Genomic DNA, 21,392 nt, shown 5'->3' on the forward strand with positions numbered 1-21,392 from the left:
CTATTTTTAAAGTCTGTATTTACTTTAGAACTAAGCACAAAAACTATTTCAAATGCTACAAATAATATAATCAATATAATATTTAGCACAATCAGATTTTTAAGGCTTTAATTTAAAATTTGGACAATATAATAATTCTTTAGGATTAAAAAAAGCCATTTTATACATTCAAAGGAAAAATTTCCAAACTTGTGTTATTAATTAATAAAGGACTTGTTAACTTAGGAACTTATAACAAAGCCAACGATGATTAAATTTAAATGTTTTTATTCACATGTATGGTAAATACTGTCCCCTAATAAAAAACCAATGACATTGTCTTTCAATCTTTCAAACTTATTAAAAAATTCATGTGTTTCTTTTCTGTATCATGTGTTGACATGATAAAGGATGCAGGTTGTAAAAATCAATTTAACAGACATTATTAAATAATTTCAAACATATGCAGAATCTTGGATAAATGGTTAAAATTATAGATGAACATTAAATGTGGGCACATGGATATTTCATGTCCACCAATGGGTTTAACAGAAAATGTGTTTGCTGATTTCTGGTAAGAACTTGCTTTCTGTGAATCTTTAAACGCCCAATTCCAAATCTTCCAGCTCCTGGATAAGGGCTTTCTCTTTTTGAATTTTCTCCAACTAGAAAAGTTCAAAACAACAAAGTTATTAAATAGGAAATGAAATAAAAGAATTACTGGATATACAGCCAAAACAGCAAAGGAGAAAAAGGTTATAAAAAGAGTATTTCTGATACTTTAACAGATCTATTGGAAAATACAGATTTAAAAATACAGGGAAACAAGCTCATTTTTTTCCTGGTATGAATCAAGGGGGCAAAGGACAGATGCTGTCTTATTGCAACATTGAGGGTCCAAGAAATTTTCCATTCTACACTTGGGCTTCCCTCAGAAGGAGAGAAAAGAGCAAACAGAGCAGTATAACCTGAGATACAGAAAGGAAGAGAATCCTATGTTTATCTATTTTAATAATTTGCCTTTATTTTTAATAGCAATGGCCTGAGTATACCTCTTGGGAATACTGATTCTCTCATTCACCATGATCTACATCCTATCTTCCCCTATCCTCTTTTAAATGTGAAAACATTTTACCAAATATATGGCATATGTTTTCAAGTTAAGTTTTTCAATTATAAGCTCTCCCACTTGATTAAATAATTGTTTATAATAAAAAGAAGAGTGGTAGTAATTACAAGCATAAATGAAACATGTAAAAATGACCTGATTTTTTTCTAGCTGTTTCCCAGCTGCTGCTTGTTCTTTCAGTTGTTCGATTGCTTTCAGTTTCTGTGAATATCAAATATATTACAAGTCAAGAGGAAGGAAGAACAAGTAATTTCAGAATGCAAATTTTCTTAGTAATAACACAATCACATGGATTGGAAAAATGAGTAAGAAAAAACAATTATCTTACCTTTGGATCAAGGATAGTCTGTTAAAATGCTAAGGCAAAATTTTTTGTTTTTTAACTTATATGTAAAATTGAATATGTTAAGAACATGGGATTTGGCAAAAAAATTTTCAAGCTCTCAAGTAATTATATTATATATGTACATTTATAAGTATGTAAATATATCGCCAACTTTACTACTTCTTCCAGCACTTCACTGTACCCAGACAATGTGTTTGGCTTTAAGAGGTATTTTGTAATGCAGCCTGGGAAGGCTCTAGAAACCTGGTTTTACCCCAGGGCCATCATCACAAACTGGCTGCAATAAGACAAATTAATAAACTTTTTGTCTCTGTTTCTTCATCTTCAAAACTGGGATAAACATCTGTTCCTACCTATCTCACAAATGTCTGATGAAATACTAAGTATAAATGTGTTCAGTGTATTTCTGTACAAATGTACATTTCTTATTACTCCAAGAATCAATAATAAAAACTAATAATAGCTATCAGACATTTGTGACTAGAACTAAAATCAGTTCCCAAATTATAGAATTTCATAGAGAGAAAGCAATAATCAGAACTGCTACAAACTTCTTAGATGCCTCTCTTCATATATTTCTCATGGATTTCTTTCAATAAATACATCTGATTTTTACTTAAGTGTCTCACCTTCTTTAGGTTCTTGATTTTTTTGTCTACTTCAGGGTCTCCAGAGGTTGATTGTGAGACAGTATTTCGTGGTGTGCTCTGTGGGGCAGGAGTAGGTGCCAAATCTGGACTCTTCTCATTTCTTGCTTCCTGCAGGAAACATTTTCAAAAATTCAATTTTCTAAATTGAAACATTAAAGTACCTCAACCAACAGTCTTGGTATATAAAATGCAGAAACCAAAATGTGATTTTATCTTTTATACTACATTTTATATAAATGATCTGAATTGAAAGTCTCATGAAGTAGCCACATTGTCCCATAACAGAAAGATACAATGCAGCTTAAAAAAAAAAAAAAGAAAGAAAAACACAGTATTAAGGAGACACCCAAAAGGATTTTACCATGCAATCATCATAGTGAACACTTTGTTAGGTCTAAAATTTGGAGTTGAAGTAGAATAATAAAATACTAATAAATGATAAATTAATAAATAATAAAACAAAATAATAAAAATAAAATACATAAAAAATAAAAATAAAAAATAAAATAATAAAAGAATAATAAAATAGAAAATAATCCTATATATGAAAAGAAACGAAATGATTTTAGCAGAAAAACACAGGAGGTTTTTGTATCAGCCTACAAGCATTCCAAACTTTTGGGTATTTTGGAATGTGCCACTATATGAATGGTTTAGAAATGTGAGAGGGCCCTTCTAATTTAAGGTGTTTGAAGTTTTACTTTGATGATGTCCTCCAAAAACTCTAGTAAGTATGTATGATCAAGTACATGTAATGGATAATGTTACTAGATAAGCCCTGCAGAGATTTACTTATAATCAGATCAGTTCAGCTGATCTGAACAAATTTAAATTTGTGACAAATTCCTAAGGAAAACTCAAAGGGATATTGCTCTCAATGTAATCAGACCTGATTCTGAACCACTTCTACTTCCCCTCAGGTGCCATATACTTGTTTTCTGGCCTTCGTGTGTGCTAGAACAACTTCAGGTTGCCTGGCTGACCCTACTTATCGTTTAGGCCTTTTGAAAAATTTTCTCCCAACCCAGAAGACTGGATTAGTTGCACAACACGTGCTATGTATTCCTACTGTAACAGTATATTACACTATCTCCCATTAGATTGTACCAGAGGTTTCTTTGTTCACTGTTCTGTTTGTGCCCCCAGCACAAGACCCGCTTTATGGCACATGCTAAATAAATGAAGTAGTCAAAGAACTACTCTGCTTTTGTAATTATGACAAGACATACATTTTTACAAGAGGGGGGGTAAAAGGTTACTTAAGGCTTTATTAGCCCCAAGACAGAACTTCTATTTCTTCCTTATAGAGCTCCCAGTGGAATACATAAAGCCCCAAGGCCACAACTCTTACTCAGAGTTCTGGGTAAAATGCTCTGAATACCAAAGCATCCTAGGGGGACATGAAACATGGTATCACTCGTATCTAGAAATATTTGCCTGAGAGTTTTTGGAGAGCATAGAACTGGAGTCACTTTTTCTTTTTAAAGCATGTTAGTTGTACTTTTTGTATATTCCAGTTCAACAAGTATTAACTTCTAACCTTCCATGTGAAAATGCATTACTGAGCAAGCACTTTAATAAATAGAAAGAAACTGTTTAGATTCTACTCCTAAGAAGCCTATTTATTCTAATAATATGTAGTTTGGTACTTTCATAGTAGAAAACCAAAGAAGAGTGAGTAAAAGGGGAAGAGAGGTACTGCGCCTATCAAAATTCACTTCTGGGGCACCTGGATGGCTCAGATGGTTAAGCACCTGCCTTCGGCTCAGGTCATGATTCCGGGGTCCTGGGATCGAGTCCTGCATCAGACTCTCTGCTCAGTGAGAGCCTGCTTCTCCCTCTGTTTCTCTCTCTGTCCCTCATGAATAAATAAATAAAATCTTGAAAAAAAAATCATTTCTGATATCAAGTAAGTATTTTTAAAATTTAGTTTGCAAAGAGCTGAGAAAAATTTTCTTCTAGGAAAGAAGACTGATGTCAATACATGTGAAAAACTACTAAGTGAAATATGAAATTTAACTTTCTACCATATTTTTGAAAACCAAGAATAAGTTAAAATGTCTGCATTATTATACTTAAATTCTGGTCATTCTCTAAAAACAATATATATATAGTAAGATTAGATTCTTAGGTTCAATTCCTTTTGGTAGAGTTCATAAGCTTAAAAAGTCATCACTAGTTTATAAAAGCACTTGGTTAGATTATATGTCTCTAACTCCTTTATCTTTGATTACTTAACTCAAGAGTCAGGGCTGAGAAAGTAGCTATTGTCATGGACCATTTACCTTTGTTCTATCACACCACGTTAACAAACTCCTACCATCCATTTCAATAGACATTTTCCCAAAGATGACATACAGATGGCCAACAGACATATGAAAAGATGCTCAACATCACTCATCATCAGGGAAACACAAATCAAAACCACAATGAGATATCGCCTCACACCTGTCAGAATGGCTAAAATCAACACAAGAAAGAATAGGTGTTGGCGAGGATGTGGAGAAGGGGGAATACTCGCGCTGATGGTGGGAATGCAAACTAGTGCAGCCACTCTGGAAAACAGTATGGAGTTTCCTCAAAGTGTTAAAAATAGAGCTACCCTAAGATACAGCAATCACATTACTAGGTATTTACCCAAAGTTTACAAAAATACTAATTCAACGGGATACATACACCCCGATGCTTATAGCAGCATTACTTACAAGAGCCAAATTATGCAAATAGCCCACCCAAGTGTCCGTCAACTGATGAATGGATAAAGATGATGTGGTATATATATACAATGGAATTATGAGCCATAAAAAAGAATGAATCTTGCCATTTGCAATGACACAGATGGAGCTAGAGAATATCACACTAAGTGAGGTAAGTCAGAGTCAAACACCATATAATTTCACTCAGATGTGGAATTTAAGAAACCAAACAAACAAGCAAAGGGAAAAGAGACAGAGAAAGTGGCAAACCAAGAAACAGATTCTGAACTATAGAGAACAAACTGCTGGTTACCAGAGGGGAGGTGGGGTAGATGGGTTAAATAGGTGATGGGGGTTAAGGAGGGCACTTGGTGTGATGAGCACTGGGTGATGTATGGAAGTGCTGAATCACTGTATTGCACACCTGAAACATTATACTGTGTGTTAACTAATGGGAACTTAAATAAAAATTTAAAGAAAATCTTTTAAAATAATCTTTTTTATCTTTTTTCTTATTTATTTATTTATTTATTTATTTGACAGGCAGAAATCACAAGTAGGCAGAGAGAGGTGGACGCAGGCTCCCTGCTGAGCAGAGAGCCTGATGTGAGGCTCGATCCCAGGACCCTGGGATCATGACCTGAGGTGAAGGCAGAGGCTTAACCCACTAAGCCAACCAGGTGCCCCCATAAATAAATAATCTTATAATAAAGAGGAAGAAACACCATTTACAAAAATAAGATTCTTAAGTTGAGTGGGCTTCAGAAAGCTCTTCCATCTCAACGAGAAGGAATCCTATACTGCCACTATGGGCAGATTGGAGGTTCCTCAGAAAACTAAAAACAGAGCTACTATATGACTCTGTAATCCCATTTCTGGAGATATACCAAAGGAAACAAAATCATTATCTCAAAGAGATACCTATATTGTGTTCATTGCAGCATTATTCACAATAGCCAAGGTGGAAATAACCTAAAGTGTCCATCAATGGATGAATGATAAAGAAAATGTGGAATATACATATAAAATGGACTATTATTCAGGGGCACCTGGGTAGCTCAGTTGGTTAAGCGTCTGCCTTCAGTTCAGGTTACAATCCTGGGGTCCTGGGATTGAGCCTCACTTCGGGCTCCTTGCTCAGTGGGGAGTCTGCTTCTCTCTCTCCCTCTGCTGCTCCCCCTGCTTGTGTTCTCTTAAGTGCATACTCCCAACCTCTCTCAAATAAATAAATAAATATTTGAAGGAAAAAAAAGGAAATCCTCCCATTTGCAATAATATGAATGAACATGGTGGGATTATGCTAAGTGAAATAAACCAGACTGTGAAAGAAAATACTGCATGGTATCACTTTTATGTGGAATCTATTAAAAATAAAGTAAAACTCTTAGAAACAAAGAGTAGAATGGTGGTTGCCAGAGGCTACAGAGTGGGGGGAATGGGGACAGACTGGTAAAAGGATACAAACTTCCAATTACAAGATGAATAAAGTCTGAGGATCTAATATATAACGTGACCACAGCTGATAATACTGTATTGTATAACTGAAGTTTGCTAAAGAGTAGAATTTCAGTGTCTTCACCTCTCAAAAAGCAAATATGTAAAGTGATGGATGTGTTAATAAACTCAATTGTGGGCATCTTTTCACCATGTTTGCCTATAACAGCTTATCACATTGTACACTTAAAAATTTTTGTCAGTTATGCCTGAAAATATTAGCTAGGAAAAAAAAAAAAAAAAAAAAAGAACTCTAATCTACCAGTACTTAAAAGGATACTACTGACTTGTAATATTCAGGGCCAGTAAGGGATTTCTACTCACACTGATGAAAGGACAATTCCTGCTTTTATACAAGTCAAATACATGGAATAGATCATTATGCTTAGAATGACCTAAACCTGACCTATTTAAAGATTATCTCTGGAGATGAAATATATCAAGTACAAAAGAGCACACTGATTTTTTTTTAAGCTCAGATTTTAGCAGACTGGTTGCATAATACAATTCTATGACTTAAAATAGTAACTGCCTACCAAAACATAAGCAACCTAGATATGTCAAAATTCCAGCATTACCAGCAAGACTACATTATCTGAATCTTAAAAATGTGATCATGATGACTTCACTAACCAGATACTCCTAGCTTGGCTGACTGCAATATCACCGTAAGCCATATACAATTGTCATTTATCAATTATTACACTGGTGTGGTTTTTTAACTATAAAATCACATAGAAAAGGGGTGCCTGGGTGGCTCAGTCATTAAGCATCTGCCTTCAGCTCAGGTCATGATCCCAGGGTTTTGGGATCGAGCCCCGCATCAGGCTCCCTGCTTGTAGGGAGCCTGCTTCTCCCACTCCCCCTCCTCCGCTGTGTTCCCTTTCTCACTGTGTCTCTGTCAAATAAATAAAAATCTTAAAAAATAAAATAAAATAAAACCACATAAAAATTATTTTAGAACAATTCCATTGTTTAGAACAAGTACCATTGGGTACTTCTGTTGTTTAGACTCCCAGTTGAACAATTTCCTACAGTAATATAATACTGAGTAACAAAATGGCTTTATGGTCATATAATTTCTGATCTCTCTTAACAAACACATGCTTTCAGAGAGCAAACCATACCACTTCACACTCCAACAGAAGGGTCTATAACAAGTAACATACCACATAATCCCATTAAGGTTTCGGGTTTTAAGATCCAGTTCCCTCACTGCCTCATTATATAAACAGAACTACCCAGAAAATCATAGGCAAATACAAAAGAAAGACATTCTTGCTATTTAAGTCTAACTTCAATTACGTTTTACAACACAGTAGTCAAATCTTAGGGTGCCTGGGTGGTTCAGATGGCTAAGTGGCCACTTCTGAACTGGGCTCTGATCATGATCTCAGGGTCCTGGGATCAAGCTCCGCGTTGTCCAGCTCCATGCTCAGCAGGGGAGTCTGCTTGAGGATTCTCTCTCTCCCTTCTCCTCTGCCTTGCCCCTGCTCATGTGCATGTACACACGCTTGCTTTCAAATAAATCAATCTTAAAAGAAAAAAAAAACACACACACCAAAAAAACCCACAATAGTCAAGTCTTTAGGACTACAATCTTTAAACTTTGAGGCTTAAATTAAGCTAATTTAACTGGTTTTATTTTGTTTCAAAAAGATTAGTGTCCCAAATACCTGTTTCGCAGCTTTCTTAGCCTCATGCTTCCTTTGATTTTTAAGGGCTGTTTTTGATAATGGCTTATCACTTCCTGCTTGTGGTTTCATATTCTGAGGTGGTTCCTCCTCATGCTGTGGAAAATGTAAAATAAACAACTGTGAAATGGAATCCATGTTTTTAAAAACATGTATCAGAAATTATACAATTTTGTTACTGTGGGATAAATGTATTTTATTAAATTTATTTTAAGATCACTGGCAAAGGATATTTTAAAACTCAGTAGTAGGCACATTCCAACTATCAGGATGGATTTAATGAGGATCTTATTATTAGTGGATATATGATGTCTTTCAGTTATACAGTGCTGGCAAAACACAGTATAGTTTTGTTAAAACAATGGAACTTTTCTTAGTACTACTACTGACACATGCTTCATAGGAAATCAGATATTAACAACAGCTTCTTCCAGGCTCTTTTTGGACCTGACTACTGCCAACTGAAACCCAGTTACCTCATTTGCTTTCTTTACACAAAGAATTACTTGCTAGGTCTTTACATGCAAAATCAGAGATTAGAAGATTAAAAATAAAAGCAAATTAAAAACTAAAACAGATCAGAAGGAAAAAAAATCCAAACAAACAGCAAGTGGTAACTGTATATTTGTAAATCCAGGATTAACATAATGAAGAAGCTCACAAAAAACTAAATAACTGGTCAGACTATAATAATAAAAAGAGAAAATCATTTCCATCAGGAGATATTTATACAACCATCCATCAACTATATTCCACAACAGAAAGGATCACTTAAGGATAGGATCAAGGAGAAGCTAGCATAGACCATGGTGACTATGGTTAACAACACTGTATCATACAACTGAAATTGCTGAAATTTGCTAAGAACTCAAATGTTCTCACCACAATAAATAAATTATAATGAGGTGGTAGATTCATTAATTAACTAGATTAATTAACTATATCTCACAATATATACATATATCAAATCACCATGATGTATACTTAGATATCTTATCATTCTACATGCCAGTTATATTTCAATAAAAAATATATATACACAGGTTTAAGTCATCTCCACAGTTGCTGGAGGCCACATGAAGCATGCGTGGTTGCACCACAGCTTCTTATCAGGCTCACGTTTACTTATTGATTTCCCTCCAAACTGCTGTTATCTCAGTGTTAACTGTCTCTTACACTCTATCATACTCAGCACATCTAAAGAACCAGATCTCTATGAAGTTTCCTAAGTACTAGATATCAGACCCCTGTGGTACTTGTAAGTGCTCTAAGGAGATGGGCAGGGCTCAAACACTGAAGGTACAGGAGGAAGAAATAAGAAACCATACTGTGACTTTATCTTAGCTGCATCAACTATTCAGGTCATCAAAGTTCTCGGTGTGTACATGCTCTACCTGAAGTAACTGAGTATTTGTAGAACAGACAATTTGATGGCAAGTTTCTTTCACTTCTTTGTTATCCACACTGCATACAATATTAGTTAAGACATAGCAGTATTTGCTGAACATGTGTTTTATACATCAAAATTCTTTCCACAGTGGGCTCTCCTACAGTACCTTGCTTTGGGTGAGAAGCTTCTAGTCATGAGAACGTCAAAAAAAAATGACAAAGCAATTAAAAATGATGTAAGGAAGGATGAGTAATAAGGCTCTTCTATACCATGAACACTATGTAGTCACTGACAGACTTTCATTTCAGACACACAAAAAATCCACATGGCTACTACGGATCATGAGCTTTTCTGGCCATAGTACTGTGCCCACCACAATTTCATCCCTGTTAATAAAATTTGTTTTTTCATTTATGTCAATTATTACCAGACTGTTTTAATGAGTACACTATAAAAGTGAAAGATTTTTGGAAAGCCAAGAAATACTTAAGTAGAATTCATTTGTGAATTTTTCTTTATAAAAAAAGCTAGGAAGTTTTTTCTTGAGAGAAAATCCCATCTCTTTTTTGTCCCTTTTGCTATCTAACCCTCCTCCCTTGTGAAGTTATTTACAAGAATGTCTTTGTTTCTATTAATTTCTTGACTATTTTTTTTGCCACTTAGCTCATTTCTAGAATTTGATACAAACAAAACTTTCTCACTGGACATATAATTCCTTCAACTAAAATGATTTGATAGGATCACATAATCACCATGTCACATACAAAAACAAAAACTTAGTGGAAATCTTAAATGTTACAACAATGCTGGTTTTTTAGAAGTTCTTACCAAGTTTTATCACTATTTTCAAAGTTTATCTTTCTCTTCCTCTCCCTATCAAAACAAATTAGTTTTATGAATCAGAGAATAAAAATACATATTGACTTAAAATTTATTACTCTTGTGCAACCTTACAGATATTTAGAAGCCAGGATATGTTGAGGCTGTTTCTGTTTTTATCTTAGGCAAGGAACATTTTAATATAGAGAATAAGACAAATCCAAAGACTACTGTAGCTCTCTTTTTTTATTCTAAATGGCAAGTATCATAAATGGGGCTTAATTTGTTCATGTATTTTTATGTTTTTAGTAAATAATACAAAAGGATGTTTAAACAGGACACTTCAATGAAGTCAAGAAGTTACAGACTACTGCTAGGTTTTGTGCAGGATGGCTATTCTTTTGTTTTTGAGAGGGTTAGGAGTGGCATGAGGGAGGCATAGGAATATTTATCCTCTGAAAAAGTATCTACTTCCCTGACTGCCTAATAATTAAGTGACTATATAACCCTGTTTACTTGGTTCCAACTTACACTGATTGTAAGGTCACCACTATAATACTAATAATATTATTGTTCATTCTTGCAGAACAGCTTCATTCCTTAACCTCATCCCAGAGACTCAGGTCATTAGTAAATGCTTCTCTGAGCTCTGAGATGCTAACATTTTAAAGCATATCAGAATCTGACCAATGCTCTGGTCCTAAATTTATGATATAGATGGGAACCAACAGCCTAAGGAAAACAAATAGGTTTTTGTCTGACCAACAGTGTTTTAAAAATTGAGAAATTTTATGTAAGCATCCAGACTTGTTCTGTCTTGAAAAATCAGACATTTTGGCAAACTGTGCCCAAATCTCCTATGGAAACAATCAGCTGCTGCTGTGTAGTTGCGGTGGCCTTTAAAGAGGGCATGGTCTCTCCCTTGCATTCTCCCCCAGTCACCAAAGCCTTACATTACCAGCCTCGCCTGACAAGCATCTGAATTTGAGCCCATGATCTCAATAAAGCCAGTATGTTATACTCCGTTCTCTTTCCCACATACTTAAAACGTGAACTGCTTTCAATCGCTACTTTGTCAACTTGACAATGCTAGCTGTTCATGATCTTCAGCAGTAGGTCCTCCATGATTTCTACTCTAGGGTTTATATTCTAATCAGGTACTAAGTAACGCAAGAAAATGCATGAGAAAAAGGTCTCCAGAACTCCACGCACTGAAAAATCTTTTCCCACCAAAATAGTAAAACTTTGCTTACCAGTTTGGAATTGGTGATTGGCTTATTTCTTAAAGCTGGGGGTCTGTAAGCTGTTGCAGCTTTAGGTTCTTCACTGGGTACATCACTTGGAACTGCTTGGTAAGTTATTGCTTTTACTGGAAATATTCCATCTAAAAATGGCTGCCAAGAAACCTGCCATAATTCTCCATTTGACGGGACATCATACTTGTGCAAGACAGAGCCAGTATAATGCCAAATTTTGTACCCGTTATTAACACGTAACCTGGGAGCACACGTGGCTGTTAAGATATGCTCACCATCAGGGCACCAAGCAAAATAGGTAGAATCAGAGGCTACTGGTTTAGAAATAAGTTTGTAGTTTTTAACATCCCATACTTCCATTTGTCCCCTCAGATTTCCAAATCCAGCCAGTACTAGTATATGTCCATGTGGGCTATAGTAGGCAGCATTACGGGGACCAGTTCCAAAGTCAAACACAGGATCACATTTCAAGTTGAAAATTGTTGCTTTGGCAGGCATAAAACCATAAACAGCACAAAACTCAGTAGAACTAGAATTCCAAACAACATCATAAATGGGGCCATTTTTTGCTAGAAAAAAAATAAAAGACCCAAATTAGCAATAAATCATTACATGAATACAATATGTATTAGCCAAGTTATAACTGTATAATACTTATAAACATGTCAAACAGTAAAAAAAAATCCAAAAATTTCAAGATATATTATAATTAAAGTATTATATGATATACTATGGCAATTAATGCTTTATCTTATTTCTTTTAAATATTTTGGCAATGTAAGCTCATAGAAACATATATTATTAGTCCTATTAATAAGCTAGTTTTCATTAGAAGAGGTAATATAGGGACATAGTAATAAAAATACAAATTATATAAAATGATATGCCACAAAATAAGTCCCTCCACACAAAGGCAACCCTCTGTTATATTCTTTGTATATTCTTTCAAAATATTTTTGTTGAAATTAAGCATCTCTCTTGAACACACATATACACTCACACTGAAGTTCTTTGCTGTTTCATTTAGTACTCTATCTTGGAGATTTTTCCACATGAGCACATTAAGATCTGCCTCACTCTTCCAGTGGTAATATATTCCTGTATACTCTCGACTGTGAGTATATACAAACACATCTGCAGGAGTGAACCTGGCTGCTCAAAGGTTATGTACATTTACTTGATAAAGCCAAAATGCCCCTCAGAGAAGCTGTACCACTTTACACTATTGAAAGCATTTTTTTTTTAAAGATTATTAACTTTTTTTTTGCAATCTTTAATCCCAGTGTGGGGTTTGAACTCTCAACCCAAGATCAAGAATCACATGCTTTTCTGACTGAGCCACCCAGGTGCCCCATGAGCAGTTCTTCTTTTTTTTTTTTGAGCAGTTCTTGAGTGTACATATTTTCCCCTCAGTCTCCCTCACACTGTGTAGTTTCATACTTTTATCTTTGCCAAGCTACTAAGAGAAAAACCTTTCTATTTTTTTATTATAAACTAAGTACCTTTTAATATATTTATACATAATTTCGTTTGTTTCTGTGGACTGTTTTTTACTGTCCCATGCTTATTTTTCTCTCCAGTTATTGTTCTTTTACTGATTTACTTCATAGAGTAACAAAATTCACCTTTCTCACATTTATCTCTTGTCTGTCTAAAAATTTTTCCCCAATTTTTTTTTTGTTTTGCTTAATTTATGGGCTTTTCTTCCTCCTATGTAGAAATCTGTATTTTATATATTTGCTTTCCTTTATTCTTCTGCCATGTTTGAAAATCTTTTTTCACTTTCAAGATTAGAAGAGAAGGTTAGGGTGCCTGAGTGGCAGATCAATTAAACATCAGACTTGAGTTCAGATCATGATCTCAAGGTCCTGTAAATGAGCCCTGTCTTGGGTTCCCTGCTTAGCTGGGTGTTTGCTTGTCCTTCTCCCTCTGCCTATCCACCTGCTCATGCTCATTCATTCTCTCTCTCAAATAAATTAAAGAAAAAAGATTTAAAAAAAAGAAAAAAAAATCAACTTTAGAACCAGTTTATCTAGTTAAAAAAAAAAAAGACAACAAACCCTGGCTTTTTAATTTTTAGGTTAATTTGGAGAGAAATGACATCTTCATAAACACTTGTATTTTTTTTAAAGATTTTATTTATTTATTTGACAGGGAGAGCAAGCACAAGCAGGGGGAGCGGGAGAGGGCAGGCTCCTGGCTGAGTAGGGAGCTTGATGCTACTGAGCCACCCAGGTGCCCCTATGAAACTCTTCTTAATAAAGGTCACATTTTGCCTCTTAGAAGTTTTGAAGTTTTCTTCCCATTAGTCCTATGTATTTCTTGCCTTTTGTTAGTTTCTATGGGATCTTTCCTTTCATTATGTTTTTCAAGTGGCTATTTATACTGTGCCTTCATGTACATGCACAGATATGATTCTGTTTTCTCCTTTCAGAACTGTATATTTATTCTTTTGATCAGTTACACTGACTAGGTCTTCCACAATATTAAATTATTGTAGAATCCTTGATGACTTCGGAGGGAATACAAAGTTTTTCTTTTATAAGGAAGTTTTTAATAAGGAAGTACCTTACTTTTACATGTTCAAAATGAAAAGTCAGGGGCGCCTGGGTGGCTCAGTGGATTGAGCCGCTGCCTTTGGCTCAGGTCATGATCTCAGTGTCCTGGGATTGAGCCCCGCATCGGGCTCTCTGCTCAGTGGGAAGCCTGCTTCCCCTTCTCTCTCTGCCTAACTCTCTGCCTACTTGTGATCTCTCTCTGTCAAATAAATAAATAAAATCTTTAAAAAAAAAAAAAAAAAAAAAAAAGCAAAGAAAAGTCAAGGAGTTGCCAGAATTTTAGAACTGTAATAATCTCAGTAATTTAGCTCATCAAAACAAAAGATGAAATGGTAACATTCCTTAGTTCTGCAGACAGTGCTAAACTCACTAGACCAACTTACTGTCATAATAAGCAAGTCCCTAGAGAGTACTACAATGAAATTACCTCACTCGACAAGTTCCCCAGAACTAAATAAACTAGATTTTGTCAAAATAATCTATGTTTGGGGATGATTTTAGGTTTGTTAATTAAGAGAAATTTTACTTTAAAGGTTATTAAAATATTTGAGTTTTGTCATGTGATCAAGAATTTGCATTAGATCCTTCTTATGGCATAGTGCTCTATTGTTTTATCACAAGAAGACAAGTGAATACTCACGCAATTGCACAACAGCACTTTCTCCATTCGCTGCAATGTAGTGCAGTGTTTGTTCCCCATAGTAGGACGCTCCTGTTTTGTCAACATCTGTACTAGCTATTACTAACACAGCAGTAGCTATAATAGTAAAAACTTTAGTTAGATTTAAAACACAAATTAACCTAATATTGATAAGAAAAAAATTCCAAAAAATGTAACAGAGCACATTTTCATTAAATAAGCATCGCTATTCTTTTTTTCTAAATATACAGGAATATGTCAATATTTCATAAATGAAATATAATTATCATACCTTTTTTATTCCATAGCATTGTAACCTTATCAGCTTTAAAGAAACTTTTATTAGCTAAAGCTGCATGAGGTCCATCAAAATTAGGGTACTGATACAATCTAACAAATGAAGGTGCACCCTTACTTCCCGGAACATAGACAGCCACCTGAAATACACACATATAAATCATTACTTAGTTTTTTCAGGCATATAAACTAAGATGGACATGTTTTTACAGTCACTAAGAACCAGGAAAAAGTTTAATCTAGTTACATTCCACATGAACAAAAACAAAGAAATTACCTTATATGGTTGGGGTCCAGGCGATAACACAAAATCATTAATTTTTTGCAAATGCAATTTATTTGCAATTGTGTCTGAAAAAAAGCAAATAGTGTTAGATGGACGAGAGAAGCTAATAGGAACATGATCAATTCTGAATGCATTATAAAAGATTAACTTAACTACACATTGATACTATTCATTACAGTCTCATGTAGGTAAGGCGTACGGTGGAAAAAATGTGGAGTGGGAACAACACAGACCTAGATTTGAATTCCTACCCAGTCACTTACTAGCTGGGTGACCTTGGTGAGTAATGGGACTGCACATCTAACTCCCACTGATGATTTTAAGAAAACAGTGTTCTTTCTTTTATAATTGGTCCCACTAGGTAACCAAGTAGTAGATGGGGGAATTTCTCTTTATAAAAGTAATATAGCTTATAAGTGACAGGGGAGCTGGGGAGACTTTGAACATCAATTTGCAACCACTCATAAAATAATGGATCCAAGCACTGAACATTAATGTCAGCTAATCCTACAAAATTAAAGACCATAAGATGTTATGTGCTTCTTGATAAAAGAATTGAGCACCGCTTATGAGGTAGATTTGCCCTCATTACCCCAAAAAAGAAGAATCTGAATCTGACCAGCTCTAGATCCAAGTAGCTATTTAGGGGACAGATGAACATGGTAAACTACAGGATAGGATACAGTAGCAAAATTCAACTATGAGAAAAATATATGACAAGTAACCTTGTTTCTTTACTAATAAATCTCAATGGGGGACAGAGGAGATGGGAGTGGGAATTAATAGCTTAAAAGAAACTTAAAGATATATATACCAATTTACAATGTGAGGAGCCTTATTTGGAGTCCAAGTTTAAAAAAAAATTGTAACATTTGCAATTATTAGAATTTGGATACTGACCAGATATTTTATAATCTGTGATAATGGTATTGTGCCTAAGTCTTAAAAAATTAAAGAGCCCTAATCCTCAAAGATACATACTGAGATGCTTATAGGGAAAATGATGCTATGTCTAGGATTTACTTTAGCAGAGTAAGAGAGATAGATGTTAGGTAGAGAGATATATGGATGAGGCAGGACTGGCAATGCACTGAAAGTTATTGGGACTAGGTGTCGACTTTCATGTTTCAAATTCTACATAACAAAACATTTTAAAAATCCATATCACAGAACTTTGATAGCAACTAAACACAGAAAGAGTATGCAAGTGTTTTAATTTAATAGCAATTATTAGATAATAAAAGCTTATTATAAAAAAAATCTTTGTTGTAGAATTTTAGTTGGCACTTAGACTTACAAAAGTTATCCAAATGAATTAATTTAACAATGATTATTAAAATATTAACAGTATTTAGGGGAACCCTATGATGCTATATAAGGCAATAAAACTATATACACTTAGAGTAAATAATAAACTTAGTTCATATATCCATACTAAAATTGTTGTTCTCAAAGAAGTGAACTTCGTTGTTAACATTTCGGGCGCAGACAGTTTCATCTTCTGACCAAGATGGACACCTATGTTGAAAAGAAAGAGTATGAACAAAATTTAGACAGGTATAACCTCAGTGTTAACATGCTGAAGTTAGTGATATTGCTTACTATTTAAGGAAAATTACTGATAAATATGTCAAGTCAGATCCCAATAGCTTTAGTTATTAGCATTTGTACTAGAAAGACACCATTCTCTTTCATTCAAATACTAAACAAAAGAAAGATCAAGTTTTCCTCTGTTACATTCCCACACACAAAATCCCTCAAGATCTAGATTTTGGTCGGACAAGTTATTTTCTATTTTAGTACCTGAGAAAAAATATTATATAATACATTTAAAATATTTTGTAAATAATTAGTATTTTAAAGCATTTATTTACCAATTTTGCATTTTTTTCTGGATGAAAGACTTCAAACATGTACCAGTTTTCACATCATAAAGTTGTAGGTTGGGTATCCCAGCTGTGCCATCTTTAGAAGCTAAAATAAAAACATTTTTTTTGCAGTAATTGTCTCCTAACGGTAGTATAAAGAATTCTTTCAAAGAACAACTTTGAACAAGATTATAAAGATCAAGTGAAAGAGTTGCTTTGAATCAACTTTTTCTTTTAGCTTTAATTATGGATTTAATCATCCCTTCCTAAAGCCACAATTTGACAGCTGTTTGAGCAAAAGTTTAGCATTTGTGAAATGAGTTAATTACTATAGATTTTAAGAATACTTAAGAGACTTGTATTAAGTTTGACATGGTTTGCAGTTAAATGGATTAAATTCTGTTATTATGAAATCTTTTTTTTTTTTTAAAGATTTTATTTATTTATTTGACAGAGAGAGATCAGAAGTAGGGAGAGAGGCAGGCAGAGAGAGAGAGAGGAGAAAGCAGGCTTCCTGCCAAGCAGAGAGCCCGATGCGAGACTCGATCCCAGGACCCTGAGATCATGACCTGAGCCGAAGGCAGCGGCTTAACCCACTGAGCCACCCAGACGCCCCTGTTATTATGAAATCTTATGTCTGTAAGTCACACACATAAACACACAAAATTATATTAACTACTCATGATCCTCAATTTCCTTTTTATTTACTTGAAAATGAACACTCATTCAAGTCTATGCCTCTTGGAAGAACAAACCTAGAGGGTTTATAACCCAACAAGGGGTTAATATATTTAACTTAACATATGCCCACGTTATTAAAACATGTTTAAAAAGCCCCTACCCCAGTTCTAAATTATTATTCATCTATGAAGCACATTCATATAAAATGTTCATATAACATATTATCTTTAAATGTGTTAAAAAACGGCACATTTCCTACTCTTTGTCACACCATATGCATTTCTTACCTATTGTGTCTATTTACTTCCTCTTTGAGTGACAATAATTATTTACTTATTTGTCTTTTAAAGATTTTATTTATTTATTTGAGAGATCACAGGTACGCGGGGGTGGGGGGTAGGGGGGTAGGCTCCCCGCTGAGCAGAGAGCCCGATGTAGGGCTCGATCCCAGGACCCTGAGACCATGACCCAAGACGAAGGCAGAGGATTAATACCACTGAGCCATCCAGGCACCCTTGACTGGCAATGATTTTTTTTTTTTTTTAAAGATTTAATTTATTTATTTATTTGACAGAGATCACAAGTAGGCAGAGAGGCAGACAGAGAGAGAGGAAGGGAAGCAGGCTCCCTGCTGAGCAGAGAGCCCAATGAGGAGCTCGATCCCAGGACCCTGGGATCATGACCTGAGCTGAAGGCAGAGGTTTTAACCCACTGAGCCACCCAGGCACCACCTGGCAATGATTATTTAAAATATTTTTCATTTAAGGGCCATTATTATCCTTAATTTTTGAGACCTTCTCCAACCAGTGGTATTCACTTGAGCTTTTTCTTTATCTCATGACGGATCTTTTCACTTACTTACTATACCTTCAAATTACTTAAAGTACATTATATTGTGGCCATACAAGATTCATTGTTCAGTGAAGACACTCACAAGCACTATTTACTATCTAACGATTAATTACTTTCATATAAGGTTTTAAACCTTCTCTCTTTTATTCCCCCCACTGAACTGAACTGGTCCTGTCAATATTTTTACAATTGGAAAATACTTACTAGTGTAAGGTTGCCACGTTGCCAGGACAGTGTTTTTTGGTGAGAACTCAAGGCAAACTGCCTTTGGGAGGTCGAAGGAGTGCAGAAGTCCCTTGTTAGTGACATTGATAACATTTATTCTGGTTTCAAAAGAAAGTACTTCAGCAATGAAATACTGTTTTAAAATAGCCAGCAAGATCCAAAACATTCATGCCTCTTTTCAAATACAAATTGCTATAAAGTGGTCATTTTCATAAAAATCAATTTTCAGTTAATTCTAGAAAATATCTAAAGAACACCTTAAAAACAACAACAAAAAACAAGTGTATATTTTACCAAAATGCCCCTATATAAGGTTGGTATTGGGAAACACAGACTTAGCAGAAGGATACAACAGATGATTCCATTTTTAGCTGAAAAGAAAATAGGCCTTTAAGTGGACACAGAGATACAGATAAGCGGACGTGTATCAAACCAAGGGAAAACAGAAGTGCTAAACTGAGAGTATATTTTTTAATTTGACTAAATGGAAGTTGTAGCGGCTGTGAAATCATCAAGGAGACTTTTGATGTCTATTAAAATCTCAGAAGTAATCTCCAAAAAATAAGACTAAGAATTATGGTGATATCATAATGATAAAAATTATAATAATTATATAATAAAAGCCGTTCCACTTTTTGGATGCTTTCTATGAACCATGTTCTGGTCTAACCACTTTATATACATTTTCTCATTTAATCCTCACAAGAGACTTAAAAAATAGGTATCATTGTCTCTATTTTACAAATGGTAAAAGTGAGGCTTAGAAAAATAAATGATTTGATGATTTGTCCAAGATCATACTATTGATAAATGCCAAAGTCGAGTTTTAAAACCAGTTTGGCTCGACTTATCTTGTGTATTCTTATAGGTAAAAAAAAAAAAGATACTCCATCTTACTTTAGAAAATTGCTTAAAGTTACTTTGTTCTACTCAATTTTGAGCCACTGGTTTAGGATAAGCGAAGTTGTTAAGAATGAATAATTACTGCATATTGTTTAAACACAAACACACACACACATAAATACACAGGATTTTTTACAAGTTACTATAAATTACATATTTTAGAATTACATGAAACTTTTGTTTTTTGTTGTTGTTGATAGCCTTTAATAGTTATTCTTAGTTTAACAGAGTATTTATTTACACTAAAAACCCCACATATTTAAGGAAAAATCAGTTATAGTTTCTGATTAATTAACTATGACCTCAGCAAAGACCACAATCAATACACTACATCTATTTCTCTTGTGCCCAGAAACATTATATGCTGTTGTGGTTGCAGAAATTGAAGGAAATAAATGCTAGAACCAGGGATAGAAAGTATCTATTAAAAAAATGGACACAACAAATGGGCACATTATTAAAAGGTCTGAGAGCTGAATACAACAGAAAGCCAATTGGGGATATGAAATACATAAAATAAAGAACTGTGAAGGTGAAAACAGACTTACTCAAACAACCCTAAGCTAGTAGAGTAAGGGTTACCTCAAAAAGATAATAGACAATGAAAGGAAGTATATTATGTCTCATTAGTAAATTTCTATTAGCTTATTACAGTATAAACTAAAATATAGATTTTAATTTTTTTTCAAAATTACCCTTAAAATATACATCTTAAAAAATAAGGGATGCCTGGTGGCTCAGTCCGTTAAACATCTGCCTTCAGCTCAGGTCATGATCCCAGGGTCCTGGAATCGAGTCCGGCATCTGGCTCCCTGCTCAGCCGGGAGTCTGATTCTCCCTCCACGTGCTGCTCTCCCTGCTTGTGCTCTCTCTCTCTCTGACAAATAAATAAGAAAATCTTAAAAATGAAACAAAATAAAATAAAACTCAAATACTGACAAAAGGTCACACCAAAAATAAGAAAATTTGAGAGTACATTCTTTGAGACTGAGATTAAGACTCTATTAACATTGTGGATAAGACCCAATATGATCATATTCTTTTTTTTTTTTTTTTTACGATTGTATTCATTCATTTGAGAGAGACAAAGAATGAGTTGGGGTGTGGGGGAGGAGCAGAGGGAGAGGACCAAGCAGACTCTGTTTAACATGTGGACCCCAACATGGGGCTCAATTCCAGAACTCTGAGATCATGACCTGAGCCAAAATCAAGAGGAAAACACTCAACTGACTGACCCACCCAGGCACCCCCAATATTATTATATTCTTACTAATTTATGAGTAGTAGTTTACTGGTTGGTTTCAATAACTTAAAAAAATAAGGTGATTAACATTTTTAATTACAAAAACTAATTCTGCCAGCTACTCATAGTCATCCAAAGTGAATCATCTAATTCAACACAATCTTTTTAGCATTAATTTTTAAAAATCAGGTGTTTAATCCAATCTGACTTTAGAATCCATCATCACTGTGTAAAAAACAACATTTAAAATGTACTTTTCATATTAATGAATACATTTTCTACCTTGTAAAAACCCTAAGGTATTACATCTGGTTAAAAACAACAAGAATAACTTTAAATCAAGCAACAAATACTTAGGCATTTTCCTGGTTCTTTGAACTGAAATG

The 21,392-nt window shown here is 34.5% G+C and overlaps 1 protein-coding gene across 7 annotated transcripts in view; it reads right to left on the reverse strand.

Annotated features, from left to right (window-relative positions):
- Positions 1–250: 250 nt before the first annotated feature.
- EIF2A (eukaryotic translation initiation factor 2A) overlaps positions 251–21,392 on the reverse strand; it is a 34,504-nt gene continuing 13,362 nt past the window's right edge. For 3 of the 7 annotated variants that reach the window (XM_032345571.1, XM_032345570.1, XM_032345573.1), the window contains 11 exons: positions 18,840–18,958; positions 17,109–17,208; positions 16,670–16,752; positions 15,226–15,299; positions 14,944–15,088; positions 14,652–14,768; positions 11,451–12,022; positions 7,971–8,084; positions 2,084–2,212; positions 1,244–1,309; positions 251–644 (listed from right to left, as the gene is read on the reverse strand). In XM_032345571.1, the coding sequence (XP_032201462.1) occupies positions 579–644; positions 1,244–1,309; positions 2,084–2,212; positions 7,971–8,084; positions 11,451–12,022; positions 14,652–14,768; positions 14,944–15,088; positions 15,226–15,299; positions 16,670–16,752; positions 17,109–17,208; positions 18,840–18,958 (1,585 nt within the window). In that variant the 3' untranslated portion in view covers positions 251–578. The remainder of the gene's footprint in view (positions 645–1,243; positions 1,310–2,083; positions 2,213–7,970; positions 8,085–11,450; positions 12,023–14,651; positions 14,769–14,943; positions 15,089–15,225; positions 15,300–16,669; positions 16,753–17,108; positions 17,209–18,839; positions 18,959–21,392) is intronic. The other 4 variants (XM_032345576.1, XM_032345575.1, XM_032345577.1 and 1 more) reach the window with 2 other exon arrangements.

The sequence above is a fragment of the Mustela erminea genome, chromosome 1 (assembly GCF_009829155.1).
Source record: "Mustela erminea isolate mMusErm1 chromosome 1, mMusErm1.Pri, whole genome shotgun sequence".
In the NCBI taxonomy this organism is placed as follows: Eukaryota; Metazoa; Chordata; class Mammalia; order Carnivora; family Mustelidae; genus Mustela; species Mustela erminea.